The sequence below is a fragment of the Anoplopoma fimbria genome, chromosome 10 (assembly GCF_027596085.1).
Source record: "Anoplopoma fimbria isolate UVic2021 breed Golden Eagle Sablefish chromosome 10, Afim_UVic_2022, whole genome shotgun sequence".
NCBI classification, from domain to species: domain Eukaryota; kingdom Metazoa; phylum Chordata; class Actinopteri; order Perciformes; family Anoplopomatidae; genus Anoplopoma; species Anoplopoma fimbria.
In genome coordinates this window covers 2,334,274-2,357,146 of record NC_072458.1, presented here as the reverse complement: position 1 = coordinate 2,357,146, position 22,873 = coordinate 2,334,274, and the positions used below count along the sequence as shown (strand labels likewise).

At 37.7% G+C, this 22,873-nt stretch overlaps 1 protein-coding gene across 1 annotated transcript; it reads left to right on the top strand.

Moving 5' to 3' along the window:
* The first annotated feature begins 3,134 nt into the window (after positions 1-3,134).
* ago2 (argonaute RISC catalytic component 2) lies at positions 3,135-13,897 on the top strand. Its single transcript, XM_054605455.1, has 20 exons — positions 3,135-3,422; positions 4,581-4,631; positions 6,075-6,255; positions 6,348-6,468; positions 6,611-6,792; positions 7,268-7,404; positions 7,491-7,625; positions 7,974-8,061; positions 8,361-8,508; positions 8,609-8,728; positions 8,845-8,967; positions 9,123-9,256; positions 9,916-10,100; positions 10,712-10,871; positions 11,021-11,111; positions 11,256-11,450; positions 11,648-11,782; positions 12,210-12,311; positions 12,465-12,664; positions 12,760-13,897. The coding sequence occupies exons 1-20, from the start codon at positions 3,404-3,406 to the stop codon at positions 12,866-12,868; spliced, it is 2,616 nt and encodes an 871-aa protein (XP_054461430.1). The 5' UTR covers positions 3,135-3,403; the 3' UTR covers positions 12,869-13,897.
* The last annotated feature ends 8,976 nt before the right edge of the window (positions 13,898-22,873 follow it).

The window sequence follows — 22,873 nt, the reverse complement described above, 5'->3', positions numbered from 1 at the left end:
TCCTGTAAATGTCCCCGCTGCGGGACTAATAAAGGATTATCTTATTTTATCTTAAAATGTTGATATTAACAGGATATGTGCTCCCAGTAGACCACATGACACTAAAAATACCTGTGCAATAAAATAGTTATAATAGTTTCTGTCTGTATATATAATATTTCAGTTACTGTGGATTCTTTACAGTTTTCTATTTTTTATTTCATTTGCTTATTTATAATTACTTTTTTTGAGCCCACATATCCCCAAAAAAAATTACAATTTAAATCCATATATCCACAGTGCAATATATATAATCTGTGCAATATTAACATTCATTCTGTCTGTTTATAAAATATTTTTAGTTATTGTTGTTTTAACGGTTTTTTTTTTTTACTTATTTATTATTCTTTACTGTGTGACTACTTATTTATTATACCTGTTTGATCTTGTTGTTTTTACTTATGTCTCTTGTTTGCACTGTCATCTATGCTGCTGTAATCCTGTAAATGTCCCCACTGCGGGACTAATAAAGGATTATCTTATTTTATTTTATCTTAAAATGTTGATATGACACTAAAAACCTGTGCAATACAAATACACTGTGCAATAAAATAGTTATAATAGTTTCTGTCTGTATATATAATATTTCAGTAACTGTGGATTCTGTATATGTCTGTATATATAATATTTCAGTTACTGTGGATTCTTTACTGTTTTTTTTCAGTTATGCTCATTTGCTTATTTACAATATTATATTTGTTTTTTTTTTTTAATGTTTTTTATTGCTTATTTATTATTCTTTACTTGTGATTTGTTGATCTTGTTTTTTCACTTATGTCTCTTGTTTGCACTATCCTCTATGCTGCTGTAATCCTGTAAAATTTCCCCAATAATACTAATAAAGGATTATCTTATTTTATCTTATCTTAAAATGTTGATATGACACTAAAAACCTGTGCAATACAAATACACTGTGCAATAAAATAGTTATAATAGTTTCTGTCTGTATATATAATATTTCAGTTACTGTGGATTCTGTATATGTCTGTATATATAATATTTCAGTTACTGTGGATTCTGTATATGTCTGTATATATAATATTTCAGTTACTGTGGATTCTGTATATGTCTGTATATATAATATTTCAGTTACTGTGGATTCTTTACTGTTTTTTTATTGCTCATTTGCTTATTTACAATACTTATTTTTGATCTTGTTTTTTTACTTATTTATTATTCTTTACTGTGTGACTACTTATTTATTATACCTGTTTGATCTTGTTTTTTTTTACTTATGTCTCTTGTTTGCACTATCCTCTATGCTGCTGTAATCCTGTAAAAAACGTCCCCGCTGCTGGACTAATAAAGGATTATCTTATTTTATCTTAAAATGTTGATATTAACAGGATATGTGCTCCCAAAACATGACACTAAAAACCTGTGCAATACAAATACACTGTGCAATAAAATAGTTATAATAGTTTCTGTCTGTATATATAATATTTCAGTTACTGTGGATTCTGTATATGTCTGTATATATAATATTTCAGTAACTGTGGATTCTGTATATGTCTGTATATATAATATTTCAGTTACTGTGGATTCTGTATATGTCTGTATATATAATATTTCAGTTACTGTGGATTCTGTATATGTCTGTATATATAATATTTCAGTAACTGTGGATTCTGTATATGTCTGTATATATAATATTTCAGTTACTGTGGATTCTGTATATGTCTGTATATATAATATTTCAGTTACTGTGGATTCTGTATGTTGTATATATATTTCAGTTACTGTGGATTCTGTCTATATATAATATTTCAGTTACTGTGGATTCTTTACTGTTTTTTATTTTTTATTGCTCATTTGCTTATTTATAATTACTTATTTTTGATCTTGTTTTTTTACTTATGTCTCTTGTTTGCACTATCCTCTATGCTGCTGTAATCCTGTAAATGTCCCCGCTGCTGGACTAATACAGGATTATCTTATTTTAATGTTAAAATGTTGATATGACACTAAAAACCTGTGCAATACAAATACACTGTGCAATAAAATAGTTATAATAGTTTCTGTCTGTATATGTCTGTATAAATATTTCAGTAACTGTGGATTCTGTATATGTCTGTATATATAATATTTCAGTTACTGTGGATTCTGTATATGTCTGTATATATAATATTTCAGTTACTGTGGATTCTGTATATGTCTGTATATATAATATTTCAGTTACTGTGGATTCTGTATATATAATATTTCAGTTACTGTGGATTCTGTATATGTCTGTATATATAATATTTCAGTTACTGTGGATTCTGTATATGTCTGTATATATTATTTCAGTTACTGTGGATTCTGTATATGTCTGTATAATATTTCAGTACTGTGGATTCTGTATATGTCTGTATATATAATATTTCAGTTACTGTGGATTCTGTATATGTCTGTATATATAATATTTCAGTTACTGTGGATTCTGTATATATGTCTGTATATATAATATTTCAGTTACTGTGGATTCTGTATATGTCTGTATATATAATATTTCAGTTACTGTGGATTCTGTATATGTCTGTATATATAATATTTCAGTTACTGTGGATTCTTTACTGTTTTTTACTGTTTTTTTTTTTTATTGCTCATTTGCTTATTTATAATTACTTATTTTTGATCTTGTTTTTTTACTGTCTCTTGTTTGCACTATCCTCTATGCTGCTAATCCTGTAAATTCCCCGCTGTAATAAAGGATATATAATATTTCAGTTACTGTGGATTCTGTATATGTCTGTATATATAATATTTCAGTTACTGTGGATTCTGTATATGTCTGTATATATAATATTTCAGTTACTGTGGATTCTGTATATGTCTGTATATATAATATTTCAGTTACTGTGGATTCTTTACTGTTTTTTTATTTTTTATTGCTCATTTGCTTATTTACAATACTTATTTTTGATCTTATATGTTTTTTTACTTATGTCTCTTGTTTGCACTATCCTCTATGCTGCTGTAATCCTGTAAAAATCCTGTAAAAAACGTCCCCGCTGCTGGACTAATACAGGATTATCTTATCTTATCTTATTTTAATACAAATATATAACTCCAAGATGCTCAACGCCGGGAAGTGACCGAAGCCGGAAGTAGGAGGGAGGGTTCCTCTTGCCCTGCATGGGTCTGTCGTGCTATCTTTTCTCTCGGCTCCCGTTTTGTGTGTTGGGGGGATGGGGCCGTGCCGAGGATGAGAGACTCCAAATATTTACCACTTGGCTAACTAAATATCTTTTTTTCCGTACTGAGCTTCACCCTTCGCTCTTGTACATACACATACTTCTCGACCACGCATGAGTTTAGGTGGGATTTGGCCTAATTGGAGTGGAGTATCTGTACGTCCACGACACGCTTAAAAGTCGACAAAATGTATTCCTCTGCTGGAGGTAAGCGGAGCAGCTAGCGTTAGCATCGGCTAGCTGATGCGGCTAGCACACATGAACACACCATTTGTAGCTTTTAGCTGCTACGTTGTATTTCTGTCACACATACTCATTTTGGAAAATCATCTAATTTGTTGTTATTAATCTCAATTGAAGTGTTTTTGCTCGTCGTCTCTGGCAGTGGAGGCGAGCTTAGCTAGCATGCAACAACAAGGAGTTAGCCGAGTTAGCTTCGATGCTAACGCTAAACGAGTTAGCAGAGGTGGCTTCAAGACGTGATATCACGATGTGGGGTCGGGGGTTAGGGGGTTTTCTCAATGAGCCAGGCAGGTGTAAACACAGATGTGTTTGTTACGAGGGGCTTGTAATAAACTGTTAAGTACAGAGATAAATAAATGATCAGAGGCCGACCATGCTATCTAATCTCATCACCCATCTTAGCCATGGCTAGCTAACAGTATGCAACTTTAACTGTGTTGTGTTCAATGGTTTTATCCTCCAATGTGCTATTTCCAGAAGCCATCAGATCTCTGTCAATGTCACACTCAATAGAAGACATTGCATATTTTACTCTTATGGGTAATTAGACTGTTATTATAGAATATTGCAGCATTTGTTCTGTAAGTTTCTCTCTTTGTCATTGGCTTTTATCCCCAGGGGAAAAACAATAGCAACACTATGTTGTATATTTCTTTAAAATCTAGTTTATTGTTTTAGGTTTAGTTTTCCAAGCTGCAGGAGGGACCTCTTGTTTTCTTTGTTGCACTAAATATAAATTTGAGTTTGATCAGAGGCCATTTCCAGGAGAAAGGGTAGCTTCAGCAGAGTTGGGAGGAATCAAGTAGGCTGGCAATCTGTTTGCATATTGATAAGAGTTTTGAAAACCCTCCAATGTGAACGAAGGTGTTATCGAAGTGATAAGAGAGCGAGACATTATGAATCGAATGGAAATGTACAAGTAAAGATGAGAAGGACTCTGCGCTTATTGCCACTTGCTTCATATATTATTTATGTTAACTTGTAAAGCAGTAATCCTATATTTATATCATGTGTTAAGTGACTCAAATGTGTGTTTTCAGCTCTTTATTTATTGAAGTACAGTGTGTATTAGAGCAAATGGGTTTTCTGAGCATTCACAATGTTATTTTATGTCCTCTGTAGCCACCGAGATGCAAGAGGGACCCCCCCGTTCCTCTGGGTCAACAGGCTCTGGTAAGTTTTTCCTATACTTGGGCTTTCAAGCCTCATACTGGTCCCAGCAATGGTCCAGTTTGAGCAGCACATAATGTTTTTTTGTTTTTTTTTGTTTTTTACATCCTTCAAGCATCACAGTATGTACTCATTTGAAGTACGATTTAATCTTCTGACTGAATAAATAAATGGTCCAGGAAATTGGGCAGTTGTGACTTGTGCTGTAGGTGAGACTCCAATGAATTCAATGTCATTCTAAAAAGTCAATTTCCTCTAAATGCATTTTCATTTTGTGCTCTCAATGGCAATAGACTTTTACACACTGAAGGTTGTTCAATAAAAGCCACCTTACAGTATGTTACTAGTTTTTATGGGTGTTATTCTGTTTCAATGAACAGAGCTGGAGCACAAAGATAAGGCGCTGAAGGGAATTGCGAGTGGGACCCGTCAGTCTCACTCTAATATCTTAAGTTGCAGATATGAAGCTTCTAGGTTCAGCCTGTCTGCCAGTGATGAAAGCTAAGTGTAGCCTCTCATGGATAAGGAAGGTCAAAATATTCACATAAAACATTGATGCCAGCCAGCTCACAACCTCAATCGTCACCAAAAGATAATAATCTGGAATATATCAAAAGAATGAAGTGCAATCTGCAAGCCAAAACAATTGGTGGACCAAGCAGTGGTGTTAAATGATGACTTGACTTACTAGCACGTTATATTTCAGAAACTTTAGAACTAATAAAGCTAGGATCTGCAGATGTAAAGGGAGACTTGATCCTGTAACTGCATGCTCACGTCTCACCCCAGTTATTCAGAAACTAATTTCAGATCATTTATAACTTTGACAACTGTCATTTATGTAGCTGAGTAAACATAAATTAAGTTTGCAAGGAAAATATACACTGACAGAACTTTACAACTCAGATAGAATAACTTCTGCCAATCAAACCTGGGTTGACAATTGTCTCTTTTATTAAACGTTATAGGAAATATTATTCCAAATAGTTTGTTTTAGATTTTTTCTCATTATCGCAATTTGATGAGCTACCACATGAAGTACTAGTTGATGTGGCAGAACTGGTTGAGATATATCACACACGACATGTCTTAGATAGTTTTTGCTAAAGGTAACCATTAAAAATAAGACTTTTTACATCTCTTAATTTAGCACAGACTGTGTGAAGTTGAATATTCTTCACATTTCACACCTTTGTTAATGGTTTCTAATGTTTTCTGATGCAGAAAATGTTTAAGTCTGGAGAAATAACAACTTTCGTTTTTTCCATCATGATCAGTTGACATAACAGTGACACTGTCTTGTTATTATTGTGCATCTGCAAAACATTGATGTACTCAAAACATACTTATTGGGCCAATAAGATCTTAGGAAATCTATGATGTCCGTCTACTGTGATCCTAATTATCCAATTTGCCACTTTCCCACATTTGACCCCCCTGTTTTAGACCCGCCATCCTCCCCAGTGCCAGAATATGTGTTCAAGCCACCATCACGGCCGGACTTTGGCACCATGGGAAGGACAATCAAGCTCCAGGCCAACTTCTTTGAGATGGAAATCCCCAAACTGGAGGTCTACCATTATGACATCGACATCAAGCCTGAGAAATGTCCCAGGAGGGTCAACCGGTACGTATAAATGTGAATGCTTCATTCGCAGCCCCTGGCACATAGTAGAGCAGTTGTTGGAATGTAATTTATTTGTTTCATTTTGTTCTCAGTGAAATAGTGGAGCACATGGTCCAGCACTTTAAAACACAGATCTTTGGAGATCGAAAGCCAGTGTACGACGGGAGGAAGAATCTCTACACTGCCATGCCCTTGCCCATAGGCAGAGACAAAGTATGCATACTTAAGGACAACTGGCAACAACAAAAAAACTTCACTTTGAGAAAAATGCATAAATCTTTGTTCTGAAATGTTAGTCTTAAAGAATCACAGCAGTGCCTCTGTCTTTATCTTTACTTTCCCATCTACCACACAGGTGGAGCTTGAGGTTACCATTCCTGGTGAAGGCAAAGACCGCAGCTTTAAAGTTTCAATCAAGTGGGTGTCCTGCGTTAGCCTGCAAGCGCTGCACGAGGCTCTAGCAGGGCGGCTACCCAGCGTCCCCTTTGAGACCGTCCAAGCCTTGGATGTGGTCATGAGACATTTGCCCTCTATGAGGTGGGTTTTTATTATTATTTAACATTGGTTGATGTATGGATGATCGATTGTCCTGTCTGTTGTTGTCAAATGACCACAGCGTTTCAGTACTAATTACAAATTGGATATACTTTACATTACTGCTGACCATTCTTCTGAAGCTTTTAACAAGCTGTGATTTGCAAACCTGCAGAGTCACAAGCAATCCCCAATCATTTACCACCCTGATGAAGGCAATTTAGCCAAATGGAATAAACAAAGCATGATGGAAAAGTGTTGTATGACCTGTTTTTCACTTATTTCATTTTCCGAGCATACTTTCAGGCTGAGGTTGGGTTACATTTGTTTCAGTATGGCGTGACAATCTACTTGTAGAGACTTAAAACTCCCCCTTTTTTTTTTACTGTTATTTTATTAACTGTTTGTTCTGAATGGGACTAACCTCTGTTTCTCAGAACATGCTAATCGAGTTTAACGACCGACTCCTCTGTTACAGGTATACGCCGGTGGGCCGCTCTTTCTTCACGCCCTCAGAGGGATGTTCGAACCCCCTCGGTGGTGGCAGAGAGGTGTGGTTTGGCTTCCACCAGTCTGTCAGGCCTTCCCTTTGGAAAATGATGCTCAACATCGATGGTAACTTTCCTGCTGATTGTACATAGTTGTATTAAGTTAAGTTGTCTCTATGAAGCTGACTTCTGTGTGCTTGTGTTTGTTTGCAGTTTCTGCCACTGCGTTCTACAAAGCCCAGCCTGTAATCGAGTTCATGTGTGAGGTCTTGGATTTCAAAAGCATTGAAGAACAACAGAAGCCCTTAACAGACTCCCAACGAGTGAAATTTACAAAGGAAATCAAAGGTAAGGAAAGTCCAGGAGCTCACTCAGAAGTGGCTATTGAAGTCTTTGTTTGTCAATTAGATTGTAAAGTATTTTATTTTGGGTTATGTCTTGGGAAGATTTACATTTTGATTCCGATATCCATTTATGACTCAAATTTTATACCTGTTTCAATGTCCAGTTTAGAGTCTTGGACGATAAGAATCTTTATTCTAAAGTCTCTTGAGTTTTAAACTTCAACATTTCAAATATTTCTCACTTTTTGTCTTTCTCTTCCCTGTAAGGAGTTATGTCTTTTTGTCACAAACCATTAAAAACTGGATTTTTGTTTTAAATTCTGTTTACCTTCATAATGATTCCTCCTTCCAGGCCTGAAAGTGGAGATCACTCACTGTGGGCAGATGAAGAGGAAGTACAGAGTGTGCAACGTGACCAGAAGACCAGCAAGCCACCAGACGTTAGAACGCTCTTTTATCTCATCTTTGTTAACATTACATCGTTGTTAATTGTACTTAATCTGCGATCATGCAAACGTGCATGGAACAGCATACTAGTATACTATACTACAAATGCTAACAATATATATAGACTAGTGTAAAGTTCTGTCAGTGTATATTTTCCTCACAGTCTTTATTTATGTTTAATCGGCTCCATAAATGTGATCCACCGATCAGCTTAGATGTGTCCTGGCTGAAAAAATATGGATTTGTTTTATTTTTCTTCCTCTTAATTTACAATTTATGTGCTTCCCCTCAGGTTCCCCCTGCAGCAGGAAAACGGCCAAACTATTGAATGCACAGTAGCACAGTACTTTAAAGACAAGTACAAGCTCATCCTGAGATACCCCCACCTCCCGTGTCTACAGGTGGGGCAGGAGCAGAAGCACACCTACCTCCCTCTAGAGGTAAGCTTCTCAAACCTTGTCTACTTATTTGCGTTTTGAAAAATTACCCGATTCACTATTGATTTTCCCGCTTAACCTGTTTCATGTTTGTCCTCTCCAGGTGTGTAACATAGTGGCAGGACAGCGTTGCATCAAAAAGCTGACAGACAATCAGACCTCCACTATGATCCGTGCCACAGCCCGATCTGCACCTGACCGTCAGGACGAGATTAGTAAATTGGTAAGTAGTGAGTTAAAGTTGTGCTCATAAGTTTACATACCCTGTTAGAATTTGTAAAATGAATTTGAAAATCTGACTTCGCATTTAATTCAACTGCTTTGTTTTGTTTTTTCCAGATGAGAAGTGCCAACTTCAACACTGACCCTTACGTTCGTGAGTTTGGAGTGATGGTGAGGGATGAGATGACGGAAGTGAATGGCCGTGTCCTACAAGCACCTTCCATTCTGTATGGAGGCAGGGTATGTTGATCACCAGTTTGGATGCGTTGATAGTAGTCTGTACTTTTTGTGCATATATCTGCAACGCAATTTATTGGTATTAAGTTTTGTTGGGATAACTAAATCTTGTGTAGAGTGACGAGCACTAATAAGGCTGCTGTCGTTACAATTTGCAGAACAAAGCAATAGCCACACCGATCCAGGGAGTATGGGACATGAGGAACAAGCAGTTCCACACTGGCATTGAGATCAAAGTGTGGGCCATCGCCTGCTTTGCACCACAGAGGCAGTGCACTGAACTCCTGCTGAAGTGAGTGAGATGCATAAAGTGCACGTATTTCATGTCATTGTGTGTCAAATGTGCCATTTGTTTGGTTTGGTTGCAGGCAGCCTATATATATTGTAGGGCCTGAAATGTACCTTTCTTATAGAAGTGCACAAACGCAAAGACTCGTTGAGCCATGAGCTGGAGTTTCAAATGTTGCAATTGGGTTTGTAGAAACGGCACAAAGCTGTCTTACTTGATTTGTGCCTCTTTTGGGTCTTTCGCAACTGTCATTAGAGCTCAGTTTACAGTCTTTTGCTGTATTGTCCCCCTGAGGACTGAGGTATTTCAGCTCTACAGGGGCGTTGGAGTGCATGTTGATTATGTACAGCTGTGCCATTTGTTTGCTAGCTTAATGTCCGTGTTTAATGAAGAGAGTAGCATGTGCGTAACGTATATATCTCATTGTATCTGCGTTTCATGATTGTCTTTTCAGAGGAAACATTATGTTCTCAATTATCCCGATACAGTGTTGTTAAGTGAAAAGAAGTTTAAGTAGTTTTTTTGAAAAGTGGGGCTGTTTTCAGTTTTTAAGAATTTTACTTCTGTACTTGGACTTGTTCTCGCTAAGATGTTTGCCTGTCACTTGCCAACCGCTAGACTTCACTGAACTGTAAATAAACAAAGTTCCTCGCCTGTTGCAGAGCATTTACGGATCAGCTGAGGAAGATTTCCAGGGATGCAGGGATGCCCATCCAGGGCCAGCCTTGCTTCTGTAAATACGCCCAGGGAGCGGACAGCGTGGAGCCCATGTTCAGGCACCTCAAGTACACCTACCAGGGCCTCCAGCTGGTGGTTGTCATCCTGCCGGGAAAGACGCCCGTCTACGGTGAGGGATCCGCTCATGCAGTCTGTAGTGTCATTTAGTGCTGCATGATTTATATCCCTGCAGCAGAGATAAGAAACATCCAGGACATAGATATTTTAAGCCAAAGCAATCAATTTTTGGCTTAAAATATCTGACTTGCAACAATTACTTTTAGTCGAAATACAAGCTCATCTCCAACATGTGCAAACTGCAAAATGAACCACTTGTTGATTCCAAAGATTAAAGTTTTCCATCACTTATGGCTGCTAACAAAGATTATTTTTGATAGAGTGCAGGATCACTGTTCATTAAAAGTATTTATCCATTTTTGGAGATAAGCTTTCTCTGCATGAAATCAGTCATCTTAAAACCAAATATGAAATATATTTGGCTTAAGTAATAATGCAGTGACAGCATGCAAATAAGGTTGGCCAGTTTTAGTTGTTAAAACTGAAGTGTCATGCCAACTGACGGCACAAACTTTGTTATCCCAAATAGTTGTGATAGCTCAGTATACCTGCACAAACTTGATGTGATGCAGCAGAGCAGGACATCATAATACAGACATCAATATTGTGCTTGATCATGTTTAATTATTCAGTATTTCCTTCTTGTTGCGATGTGTATTGCAGCTGAGGTGAAACGTGTTGGGGACACGGTACTTGGCATGGCCACGCAGTGTGTTCAGGTGAAGAACGTTCAAAAGACAACACCTCAGACTCTCTCCAACCTCTGTCTGAAGATCAACGTCAAGCTGGGAGGTGTCAATAACATCCTCCTACCGCAGGGCAGGTTAGTCAAGATACTTATAACTAAATCCCGAAATGAATCTATGTTGATATCTTTGAAATCTGACACCTATCAACTATTATCCGAATTTTAAAAAATGCCTTTTGTGTTTGCTGAATTTCACCTGTCTACACACTGCGTTCTTGTTTCAGGCCGTTGGTCTTCCAGCAGCCGGTGATCTTCCTCGGTGCAGATGTGACTCATCCTCCTGCAGGAGATGGAAAGAAGCCTTCCATTGCTGCCGTAAGTAACATCACACATCAGAAGACAGGACACGGTCACAAAAAAGTTATATATTAAAACATATCTGCAGCTCTTAAGTTTCTTTCAACTCACTGTTGTGGTTTTTGTTTGACTTGATACTAAATTATGTTTTCATTTTTTTAGGTTGTTGGTAGTATGGATGCCCATCCCAGCAGATACTGTGCCACAGTGCGGGTGCAGCAGCATAGGCAGGACATCATCCAGGACCTGGCCACCATGGTGAGGGAGCTGCTCATCCAATTCTACAAGTCCACTCGCTTCAAGCCCACCAGAATAATCTACTACCGCGATGGCATCTCTGAGGGCCAGTTCAACCAGGTGATACACATATCAAGGATGATGCTGAATAACCTATGAGATATCAGAAAGTATATACAAGTTTGTTTAGGCAGTAGTACCCATATAAGTAAATAATGCATGTAGCAAAGATTATTGTAATGTTAATCCTGTGTTTGTGTTTAAACGGTCGATTTTATGATGCAACTTTTCATCTGTTAATAACTTTTGAGATGCAGGTCCTTCAGCACGAGCTGCTGGCGATCCGAGAGGCCTGCATCAAACTAGAGAAAGACTACCAGCCTGGTATCACCTTTGTGGTCGTGCAGAAGAGACACCACACCAGACTGTTCTGTATGGACAGAAACGAGAGGGTCAGTATCGTGTCATTGGTGGGAGTTTTGTAACGGAATTTAAAATAAAAATGAGAGAGAGCTTGAAAACCAAAATGAGGTCACGTTTTTGGTACGTACTTTTAAAAGCGAACCAGCAGTAGAAAAATATGTTTGACTTGCACAGATGGCACCGAGCCAGCTGCCACAGGTGTTGATGTACTCTCTCACGCAATGTTACTATATTGAGGACATTAGGTAATCCTTAGTAATTTGTTGACACTGTTATGACACTAGCATTTAAACCACTACTTAGAAATGGCATTCTCGTCTGTGGAAATAACTGTTGTTGTGCATAGTCCACATTTTACGGGGGCGACTTTGCTTCATACAAAATTAAGATTGTTATTAAAACCTGTAAGTAAAACCGTCCTCACTCACTTATTCATCTTTGTGTGGATTGTTGCAGGTTGGGAAGAGTGGCAACATTCCTGCAGGCACCACAGTGGACACCAAAATCACTCACCCATCAGAATTTGACTTCTACCTTTGCAGTCACGCTGGCATTCAGGTAAGAACTCAATAAAGGTTTAACTGTAATTGAACTGAAAAAGTAAACCTCGCCTGTGAAGTATTTTAGAAAAAGGTCAGATTTAATGGACTTTGATTATGCATAAAAAACAAACAAAAAGCAACACCTGTTATCCATGCTTCCTCCTTGCAGGGTACCAGCAGGCCGTCTCATTACCATGTGCTCTGGGACGACAACCACTTCTCTTCAGATGAACTGCAGGTCCTCACCTATCAGCTGTGCCACACCTATGTGCGCTGCACCCGGTCAGTTTCCATCCCAGCACCAGCTTACTACGCCCATTTGGTGGCCTTCCGGGCTCGCTATCACTTGGTGGACAAAGAGCATGACAGGTAAGGACTGTGTTCTGATAGCAAAACCACTGAAAGGTTCATGAAAACAGTTTTTCTTAATTACACTACATAATTATTACATTTTTCTGTTTCAGTGCCGAGGGCAGTCATACGTCAGGCCAGAGTAACGGGCGTGACCAACAGGCCTTGGCCAAGGCCGTGCAGATCCACCAGGACACCCTGCGCACCATGTACTTTGCCTGAGAGCACACAACCCCAGGTTGGCGTGGGTGAGACCCCACTGATGGAACACACTACCCCTCGCTGTCTCACTGTCAGCTGTAGATAGCGCAACAGTGGTTTCACTTAGTGATCTCCCTACCTAACAGACCTGTCAGTTACGCATACGCCTACAATTGTACTTCAGCCCATAACCCAAACAAATCAAGCCAGCTATTAGACTGTAAGATGCAAAAGTACCCCTCTTTCTCGGGGTTTGCGCTGGAAGAGGTTTTATGTTCATGTTATGTACATTAGTGTGTGTTTTGTATTTGTCATAGAGAAACATGTTGCAAAGAATGAAAGGAAAAGGAAATGTTTGGAAGGTTAGAAGACATTTCTAAACTAATGGGCGGTATTATTATACATTTGGGCGATTTATAATTAAGAAAACAATTACCCTCCTTCTCCTGTTTGCATTGTTTGTTAGGCTCTGTGTGCTTGAAAGGAGAAGGATCAAATTCATCAAAAGATTATGGGGCCTGTTCACTGTTTATATGCCTAAAGATTTGCTCCTCCGACTAACATTATTTATCAGCCAATCAAAGCAAAGTGCACTGTCCAGAATGGGTACTTCAATCAGGACAAAAGTACTTAGTTTATTGAGGGTTGTGTGTGATTTTTCACATAGGGCACTATGTGTTGAAATGTGCCATTTGAGACCATCTTTCTGTTGTCATTTCTGTGTAAAACTATGAATTATTAGACCCACATCTGCTGGGTTTTTTAGTATTTGTCCTTGATTGACAGTGATGACCATTTAATGCCAAATCTGGTGACAATTTACTAAAGGATTCTTTGCATCAGATTTGTAACCAACCCTTGAACCAACACTTACTTTATTCCAGATGAGGGCCGTTAGTGTCCCGATAGAAATTGAAAGAACATCAATTGTGTCCTCCTCTGCCTCTCTTGTTAGTCTGAACTGAAATGGATTCAACAGTAACCCTATTTTCATGCCGAGACGTAGTCTTTTGGGACCGGTTCCCAACAAGGACACCTTTCTAATGTAGTCTGAGCCGTGTTGACAAGACACATGATTTAGAATTCAACATGAGAGGGAACTTGATGAAATCGTTTTTCTTTTTTTTTTTTTTATTCCCTCCTTTTTTTAAGTCTAATTTAATTTCCATCAGTTTTGTAATGAATATGCATGTAGCTGACTCATGTTTTAGACATTTGTGATAATAGTTTATTTCTTCCTTTTTACACATTAACCCCCTTCTTCTATGTTTTAATGTATATAGCAGCAGGATAGTGTTTTCTGCAGTGTCTTTGTCAGGGCGGGATATTTGTGTGGCGTCTCGATATCATGGCATTCGGTACAGTGGAGTAAAAGCTGCACCATTTTAGAGTTTAACTGATTTGAAATTCCCTAAAAAAGACATCAACTGGGGTTTGCTCCATTAGTTAGGAGCAGTCGTCGCACAAAAGCTTGGGTTTTATGCAAATGACTTTTTGTGAGTCTTTATACTATATATTAATGTTGGTAATGAGGTATATTTTGAATAAGCTTTCAGTGGAGGCTGCTGAAAATATTATTACAGATTTTTTTTTTATTGACTGGCCCACATGTAGTCTAAATTAACACTGTCTATTTGTATGCAGATTTTAAAATGCAAATATTATCTTGCCTTCTAAGACTGTTACAGTCTTACTAATAATTCTAGACATTTCCTAACATCCCACCTAAGTTTTACTAAGTTAAGCTAGCGAATGTTCATATAGTCTTGATTGGAGGCGAGTAGTCTATATTTTCTAACTATGCATCATTTTTAACCAAGAGATTTAGCAGTGGGCTATCTCACATGAATTTGGTTCATTTATAGAGGTAGATAATCAGGTTGGTTTTTTTTATTATTGTTTTTTAGCATGTTGCATTTAGTAGCGTTTCTTAGTGCTTATCAGCATCTTCATGCCTTTTCTAACAGGATGAAGTCTTTGTGGTCATTTGTAACATTGTAGATTTTATAGCCTGAATATTTGGTGTATCCTTTGTAACACACAATCTTTCTTAGCCAAACAAGATTACAAACTTTTACATGATTAATACTCAAGAGACATGGAAGCACAAAAAGACATCCTGATTCTAGGTGCTAGAAGTTTTCACTGTAAGCCACCTTAAATCCTTACTGGACTGGTCAACTAGGCTTTTTTTTAACTTGTATGCTAAAAAGATGCTTCATCATTTTGAGGATCTTTTCTCTCCCTTTGATGACCTCTCTGTGTTACCCTTTTTCCTCATTACCTGTAAAGCAACTCGAAATCCGACTGACTGTGTTTGTGGGGCATTCTGAAAAATCATGTACTTGATATTTCCTGTTATGATGTCAATATTGTTCTTATCGGTGCTGGTCTCACAACATGTAAATTTGGATGCACTTTTGATAGCAGAACGTCAGTATGACTTCTATAGACGTGTGTTCGTCATTTTGAAGCAGGAGGCTCGGCCATATTGCGTGACACCGGTGTAATTGTATGGAAATGGCCGTGTGTTCTACCTCTTGTTACCTGTTCAAGTGTTATGGTAACATCACACTGCTGGCCATTTCTGTATAATTACCCCTGCTATCTATCTTATTGGCATTGTTTGAGTCTTGCATTGACATAAGAGGTTTTAAAAGTTTGGTGTGCATGATGGTAAACGCGCTTTTCTCAGTTTATTTAGTTTTGTGATATTTCATTTCATATTTCACTCAAACTGATGAGAGAATTTGTTCTTTTCTTTCTTTTAAGGGGTTTTGAGCGTTGAGCTGTATGACCAAATTCTCGCAGTGTGTTCGTATTCACACACAGCTTTCCCTTCTTTCTTTCCTTTTATTCTATGCACCAGTGGAATGAGACTTTTTTTTGGACACCTTGATTTTTCCACCTGAGCAGTATAACAACAAATGCAAAGCCCACATCAGCTATGATCATTGCATATCCTTGAGTTGGAGAACTTGTAGATGTACCCTAGTGGTGCTGTTAGCCAGACTGTTAAAGTTGCTTGCAAACTAAAAAACAATACGGAGAGAACAGCCTCTTCAGCCTGAGAAAAGTTCTGCATGTATAAAAAACCCATTTGAAAATATTTTTTAAAGGTATGTGATTCAGGAAGGCCTTTTGATTAGTTAAAATTCATCTTGGAGCTTATTTGTAACATCATGCTAAATCTGAAATCTTTCAGTTCCAGTGTGATCTTCCGTTGTTGGGTCTGTGTTAGGAGATGTGAATGTCATATTGTGTAGAAAGTGGGGAAGTGAACGGGTGTCCTAAATGATGGTGTGCCCAAAATTCAGAACATCAAGTGGTCTTTTTGGGAGACGGCTTTGTAGTTGTTGTTACTGCTCCTTCAGAGTTCTACATTACCTATACCAGCACCTTAAATAGCAGATCAGAACGGCATTGCTTTTCCTGGAGATAAAACTCAAAACATTTGACGATGTTGTTTTTGCACTAAACAAGAATAGACTGTTGTAGCTGCTGCAGCATTAGGAGTAATCATCAGATGGCAGACTGGCAGCTTTTTAATTTAGAAAGGAGTTGGCAATGGTGGCTTTCCAGAAAGACAAGAGGCCAAGCCAACAGGATCGAGAGCTTTAGTGTGTGCACTTGCCATTCAGAAAGCCACGCCTGCGGAGCAAGAGGGATTCTACCGAGCTAACCAGCAGTCAGCATGTCGTCTTTGAGAAATAAGCCTTTTTAAATGTAAACAAGAGAGTGACATTAAGTTGCGTTGGTGGGTTGCCTTTGTACAGTGATGTTGGAGAAGGGTGCTTTATGCAAAACAAACTGACAGATGTTGAAATGAGCCGGTTAACTATGAACAGTAAGATTTCTGGAGAGGCGTGGATGCCAAAGTGCCGTGTGAGGATGAAGTGTGCGGGAGGGTTTGACGGTCACGGTCCTTGTTCAAGACTGCATAGAGAAATAATGTTTAAAGTGAAGCCTCTTTCAGTGTCAGACATCACCTGAGACTATACATATCAAGATTCAGAAGAGGCTTTTCCTTTTTCACATAAATCTGCTTGATCACCATGAGCTTAATCAAGACTATGTATGGGACAAATAAATGAACACACCAGCCTGGATGAATGTGACGCTACTTTCCAAGTGTTATGATGCCCGAGGTGCTTAAGTTAGGCATCCAGAATACCTGCAGTGGTAACCCTAATGGTAACCCTAATGATCACCTCACCTCAGTTTGGCTATTTTTCCGTATCTTTGAATGTCGAAAACTAGGAAAAGGCAGGTTTTAGAAATGGCTGGCTTGTAAACTTAATGGCATATCATCATAAGCTAATTTAAGTGTTCAGTTTATTTTTATCTTCTGCAAGTCTGTTTAATATCGGGTTGAAAGAGGCTGAGATAAAATAACTTAAAGTGTAACAATCAGCCGTTTACTGTTTTTTTTTTTTTTTTTTTTTGCTTTTTAATGGTCTTGGAATTAAATAAAGCCTGACTTCCAATGAAGCAACAACCTATACATCAGTTTATTCCAAACCATAACCCTATATAGTAATGTTTCTCCTCTTTGCCTCTCATCCGTCTCTTGTAGAGAAAATATTGCTGACCTAAAGAAACCTCTTGTAGAGTAGAACCTATTTTCCTAGCTCCAAATAATAACAATGAATGTACTTAGAGCCTGCGTGGTTTGTAATATTTTAAAGGCTATCCATCCAGTACATTTATACTATATATATATGTTTGCTTCTAGTGTACAGCCTTTTTCTTTTTGGTATTCTCTTATTTATAGGCTTTTAATAATTGCAGAAAGTATTGTTTTTTCTTCTTTAATATTTCATTGATTTTAGATATCACCCACATCACAGCTGATAGCATTTGGATTAACAGGTATACAAGTCTACAGTTGAGATGTCTTTTCTCTGGATGTTTGCTACTGTAGTGTTAGGAGAAAAACATTATACACTGTTGCAAAGAGTAGTCATCTTTTTCTGTTTCTGGCGTCATGCTTGTGTGAGTTGCTGTAACATAAGAGCTGTGTGCGTGTCTATATGTGTGTGTGAGAGAGATAGATATCTATATATATATATATATATATATCTATATATAGATATATATCTATATCTATATATATCTATATATATATGAGAGAGATGGTTGCTTTGGTGTGTGTGATCTTGTTTGCTGATAGATTTAGGCTTCTGCTTGAGCCCGGTCTCATATTCCAGTCCCGTAAAATCCTCCCACAATTCAGCTCACTAACTCATTAGCGCAGGGACACTTGAAAGCAAAGAAGCTAATGTTTATGTTTTGAGTGTTGCTTGTGTTCCACAGTTGGTGATTGTATTACTACACAGATGTTTTTTTTTTTCCAGATTTTAAAATATATAGTTTATGATTTGCATGGCAGTCAGCTTTCGCTTTAGCGAGCATCATTTTCCTTTATCATACCAATGTCCACCCAATTACCTGGAGCCATGTCGCCATGTGTGTGGCGTCAACAATGTCTTTCCAGTTCAAGTTTGCCTATTTTATTGTTTTTAGTCTGAAATATTGAGCACAGATTCAAATGTGGTACTGGCAGACCTGAGGGAAGAAGCATTATTCCTCATGTCCACCGGATAAAGCTACAATCGCATTTTGGTTGTCACGTCTGGCCTTTGTCTTGGTTTTCAATGTTCTCTGAAGGTGTTTTAAGAAGCGTCCTGAAGCATCTGCAAGCAGTCCTTTTTGTAGCCATATTTCTATTGTAGTTATTTAGCCACTGCTTTGGTTATCCCTGGACCTTTCCTCTAGCCCCACTAGCAGGTAAATACTTAGATTGCTGTACACAGCATGCCGTCCTATCCTTATTTTGTATTCGTCAGTTGTCAATTCATGACAATCGTCAGTTAATTTAGGTATGTATGTACATTCACAAGTGAATTTCAAGCTTTAGGAGAGCAGAGCAGAGAAATCGGGCGTTAACGAGAATAGGAACCAAAAATCATTGGCAGCTGCGACAGAGCCAGAATGCGTTTTAGCTGTGTCCGGAGAACATTTGGGTTTAGCCACGGGTCTGCAGTAAATCTGACCTTGTCAAAGTAAATCTGTTACCAAGCTTCACCTATCCAAACCAATGCCATCCAACTGATCCACATACGTATCCAATCATGCAAGACTCATGGGTGGTTTTGTATTTTCATAGCATTTCTAGTCTTCAGAATGACTTGGCTTTTTATTTACCAACTTGGAAAAAAACTACCTCAGAGCAGTGTCGGGTGCTAGCTAATATTAGCCCTCATTTATAATAATGGTATCAAAATCAAAAATTGTTGTGACCAAACCAATACTAGCCAATATCGTATGAGAGCGCTGTTCTTTTTCTTTAACCTTATTAAATGGAAAACCAAGTAAACATGTATGACTGGTTGGTTGCTTTAGATGGTTACATTTTGGGGGACCAAATATTTGTAATTAGAGTCTCGTTTCATTTGAGTTCTCTATTTTTCAAAAGATGGCTAAAAGAAAAACCCAGCCCAACCGACTAGTCATTTATGTGGTCAAGTTAACTGTTATCATGACTGGATCATTTGTAGACAAATGTGCCATCATTAAGCAATTGCTTTTCGCTATGACAATGTGAATAGCAAAATGTTTGGGATATTGAGGAATGTTTGTAGCGGCAGTGAAGGTCTGTTGGAAAGATGTATGAACAGCAATAATGTTGACGTGTGGGCTGTGCATCGTTGGTAATTAGTTTGTCTAAACATCAGTCTGTCCTCTTTGCATCGATTAAGGTAACGCTAAAAAATAATTTTTGACTTGTAGTTGGCACAACAATAATTGCTAATGGGTAGATTGATGTGTCTAAATATTTGGAACCTGCTTTTTCTGTTTCATTTTATCCGGATTGTTGAGTTATTAAGGTTTCATACTGGATAGAGCCACTCCACGTGATCAAATGCCTACATTTCTCTGCCGTGTTAACCCAGAACTGCAATAAAATCAGGGTGGTTGTCCCTGTCGCCTACTTAGTTCATTTACGCTTCTCCTACGATTAGCCAGACTCAACGCCATTTTTGTTAAGGGTATAAAATGTATTTTTTTGCATGCAACAATTAACAAAGGGAATATACACATTTGAACATGCTTTGCAAGGTAACAGAACATTGTTAATGTCAACGAAAAGGTACATACGAGGCTGTGTGGCAATTAAGTACAGATTGTTGTAATTTAGTCTCAACTGAAAACATCCAGCTGTTTGTAGTCGTTTTGTGTGTGCCTTTTGTCGGATCTCTCTCTTCTCCATCTGCCCCAGCATTGGGTTTGTGAGTCCTTTCAACATAAAGGTTTGACAAAATCTGTTGCGCCACACATGAAAATAATTTCTAATTTTTTTAATTATCGTGCAACCTTGCGTGTAGATGCTGCATAGAACGATCAGTATTTGTGTTTTGCACTTTCAAAGCAGTCTCAAAAAGAAATCGCCCATTTGAGGTTGGGCAGAAAGTAAAAATAAATAACTGACGAGGTATTTTATGCTATCAATAGGAATTATAAGGAATAATATGACTTTGAAGAGCTTTTCTAAAAAGGTTGATATATCTATATATATTCATGAAGTACCTCATAAGCCTGGTATATGCTGCATTGACTTTTTTTTTTCTGTAGTGTACTTCATATTGTCCAATAAATTTTTAATTTTCCCCCTTTTGGGAGGTTTGAATGTCACTACAGGCTGTGCACTCGCCACAACCAGTAAATCTGATGGAGTTCTGTCATAACAAAGGAGTACGTTACACTTTGTGGCCAAATGATTGTGTCATTTATGCAATTTTTACTCAAAATCCCATCAGAATATTTCTCACTTGTAGCCACATCATATTTCTGTGCTCTGTCTTTTTTTTTGCATATTGTCTGTGTAGCCAAAACATATTGGGTTTAGTTGACTAAGAGTCGACGCTCACGAAGCATCGTGCGAGGCTCTGTGGTAAAACACGACTGTTGACTCAGGTATTGTGAAAGGGCTGTATCTAACTGTGTCCCTGTCCCTTATCCCCCCCCAAACCCCTGCACCTTTGTCTTAAAAATAGCCTTAGATCTACACCTGAGGTTTCCTATTTGGCCTTAAAGTTGAACAAATTATGCACTTCAATTTCACAGACTTGACAGAGGGCTCGATTTTCCATTCAGACACATTTCTTGAAGAGTTTGCGCCTCATTGCCGCGTTATCTACCTCCTATGAATGTAGGGGCTGTCCTGGAGTTGTAGTCAACTCATTTAAGGAAAACAGACAATCTGTAGTTTGTTGAAAATAATATAACATATTCCTCTATTCATTCATATATAAACAGATTCCAGGACACTCCATTTTTCTCAATGTTTTTTTTTTTTTTCCCCTATTTGGCCATTTTTTCATTTTTATACATTGTACTTTTTTTCCTTGTAAGCCATGATGGAGAAGCAAAGTGACCAAAGTCTTTTGGCAAAGGCAGCCCTGCACAGCTGTGTGAATTCAAACCTCCCTTCATTTGTGTCATTTTGAGCTCAGTTTTGAGTTGTTTTGTTTTTTTCTCTTTCTTACTCTCTCTCTCTTCTCCCTTATTTAAACCACGACATGCCAAAACTGAATTTGCTGTCATTCCTGTTCTGGTGAGGGTCTTTATGTTGCTGATTTCAAATTGTTCTCATCCACTGCTAAGCTCCTTGTTTCCTGTTGTTGTAAAGGTGTAAGCTTTGATTTCTATTTTACATTTCCTTATTTTTGTTAACAATAATGCTTACAGAACACAAGATATGCTGTAAACCCTGTTAGGACATAATGTGAATACGTATCACTTAATATAGTTCACTCTTTGGCTTGACTGTAAGTTGCGTTAATTAATAAAAATGTTTTAAAAAGTTTTCCTGTGACTTTTCTGTTTTAATAATTTGACGTTTGATTGAACTTGTTTGCACAATATGCCTTTTTTTTTTACAGCAGACATTTTAACTTGTCATTGTAAGAAAAAGCACGTGTTACTGATATCATTAACGATGGCTCCGTTCTATTCAAGTGTCCCCTTAAGTCATAACAGTGTGACAGTGAGCCGGCATGCACAATACCAGAATCATGAAACTGACACAGTTAAATGGAATTCAATCATTTTGTTATTTACATCTGTGCTTTTACTACTGTGACATGCCAATCTGTCAGTTTTCAAATGGAACTTGAAATGGCCCTGGAATAATATACAGTTTGTTTTATCAATTAGAGTCTAGTTCATCACAAAACTAAATATTTCTCAGTTTTATACAAATTTATATCACATTGTTTTAACATTTTGACTCACCATGTCGATACAGTATTATAAATATAATTAAAAAACACTTCAGGATAGATATTACTTGTGCTACTGCATAAAGAAATAGGCGTTGGTTCTGAATTGACCACTTGAATTAATCAGATAATCTCCAACCCTCTTTCTAGCATAAGAAATGAGGCAAATGTTGCACCTTTTTAAACTTAATTTAACAATGACTTCCTTGCAAATGGGTTAAAAGTGATTAATGGTAATTTTACCCAAAATAAAAATGTTCTCACTTACTCTTAGTAGTTTTGGCTTTATTCGCCCAGGTGTAATTTCTGCGACACCATTTTTTTCACAGGTGAGCTTGATTACACAGAGCCATCGTTAGCGTTATTAGTAACACCTGTGTTTTACCAACTGTGACCAGTTCAACATGTCTGCTGTGAGAAAGGTCAATGGAGAAGAATGGATTTTGCCTAAGCTTCAGGGTTGCACCTATAATTCTCATTAACTTTTTCACAAAAGTCAAAACTGTTTTAAAGGAGATGTATTCAACTTTATCAGTTTGCTGCTATATTTTAATATAGCAGCAAACTACTATTTGCTAAGTAAAGATTAAGTGGAGTAACTTCTACCAACCTCCAGTTACTCCTCAGGTAAACACTGTTAGCTCATCGTTAGCACTATTAGCTTTGAGCAGTGGCAGGTTGAGAGCCATTGACAGGCAATCAGAAATGCACCCTAACTCATATCTGCACATTGGTGCTCATT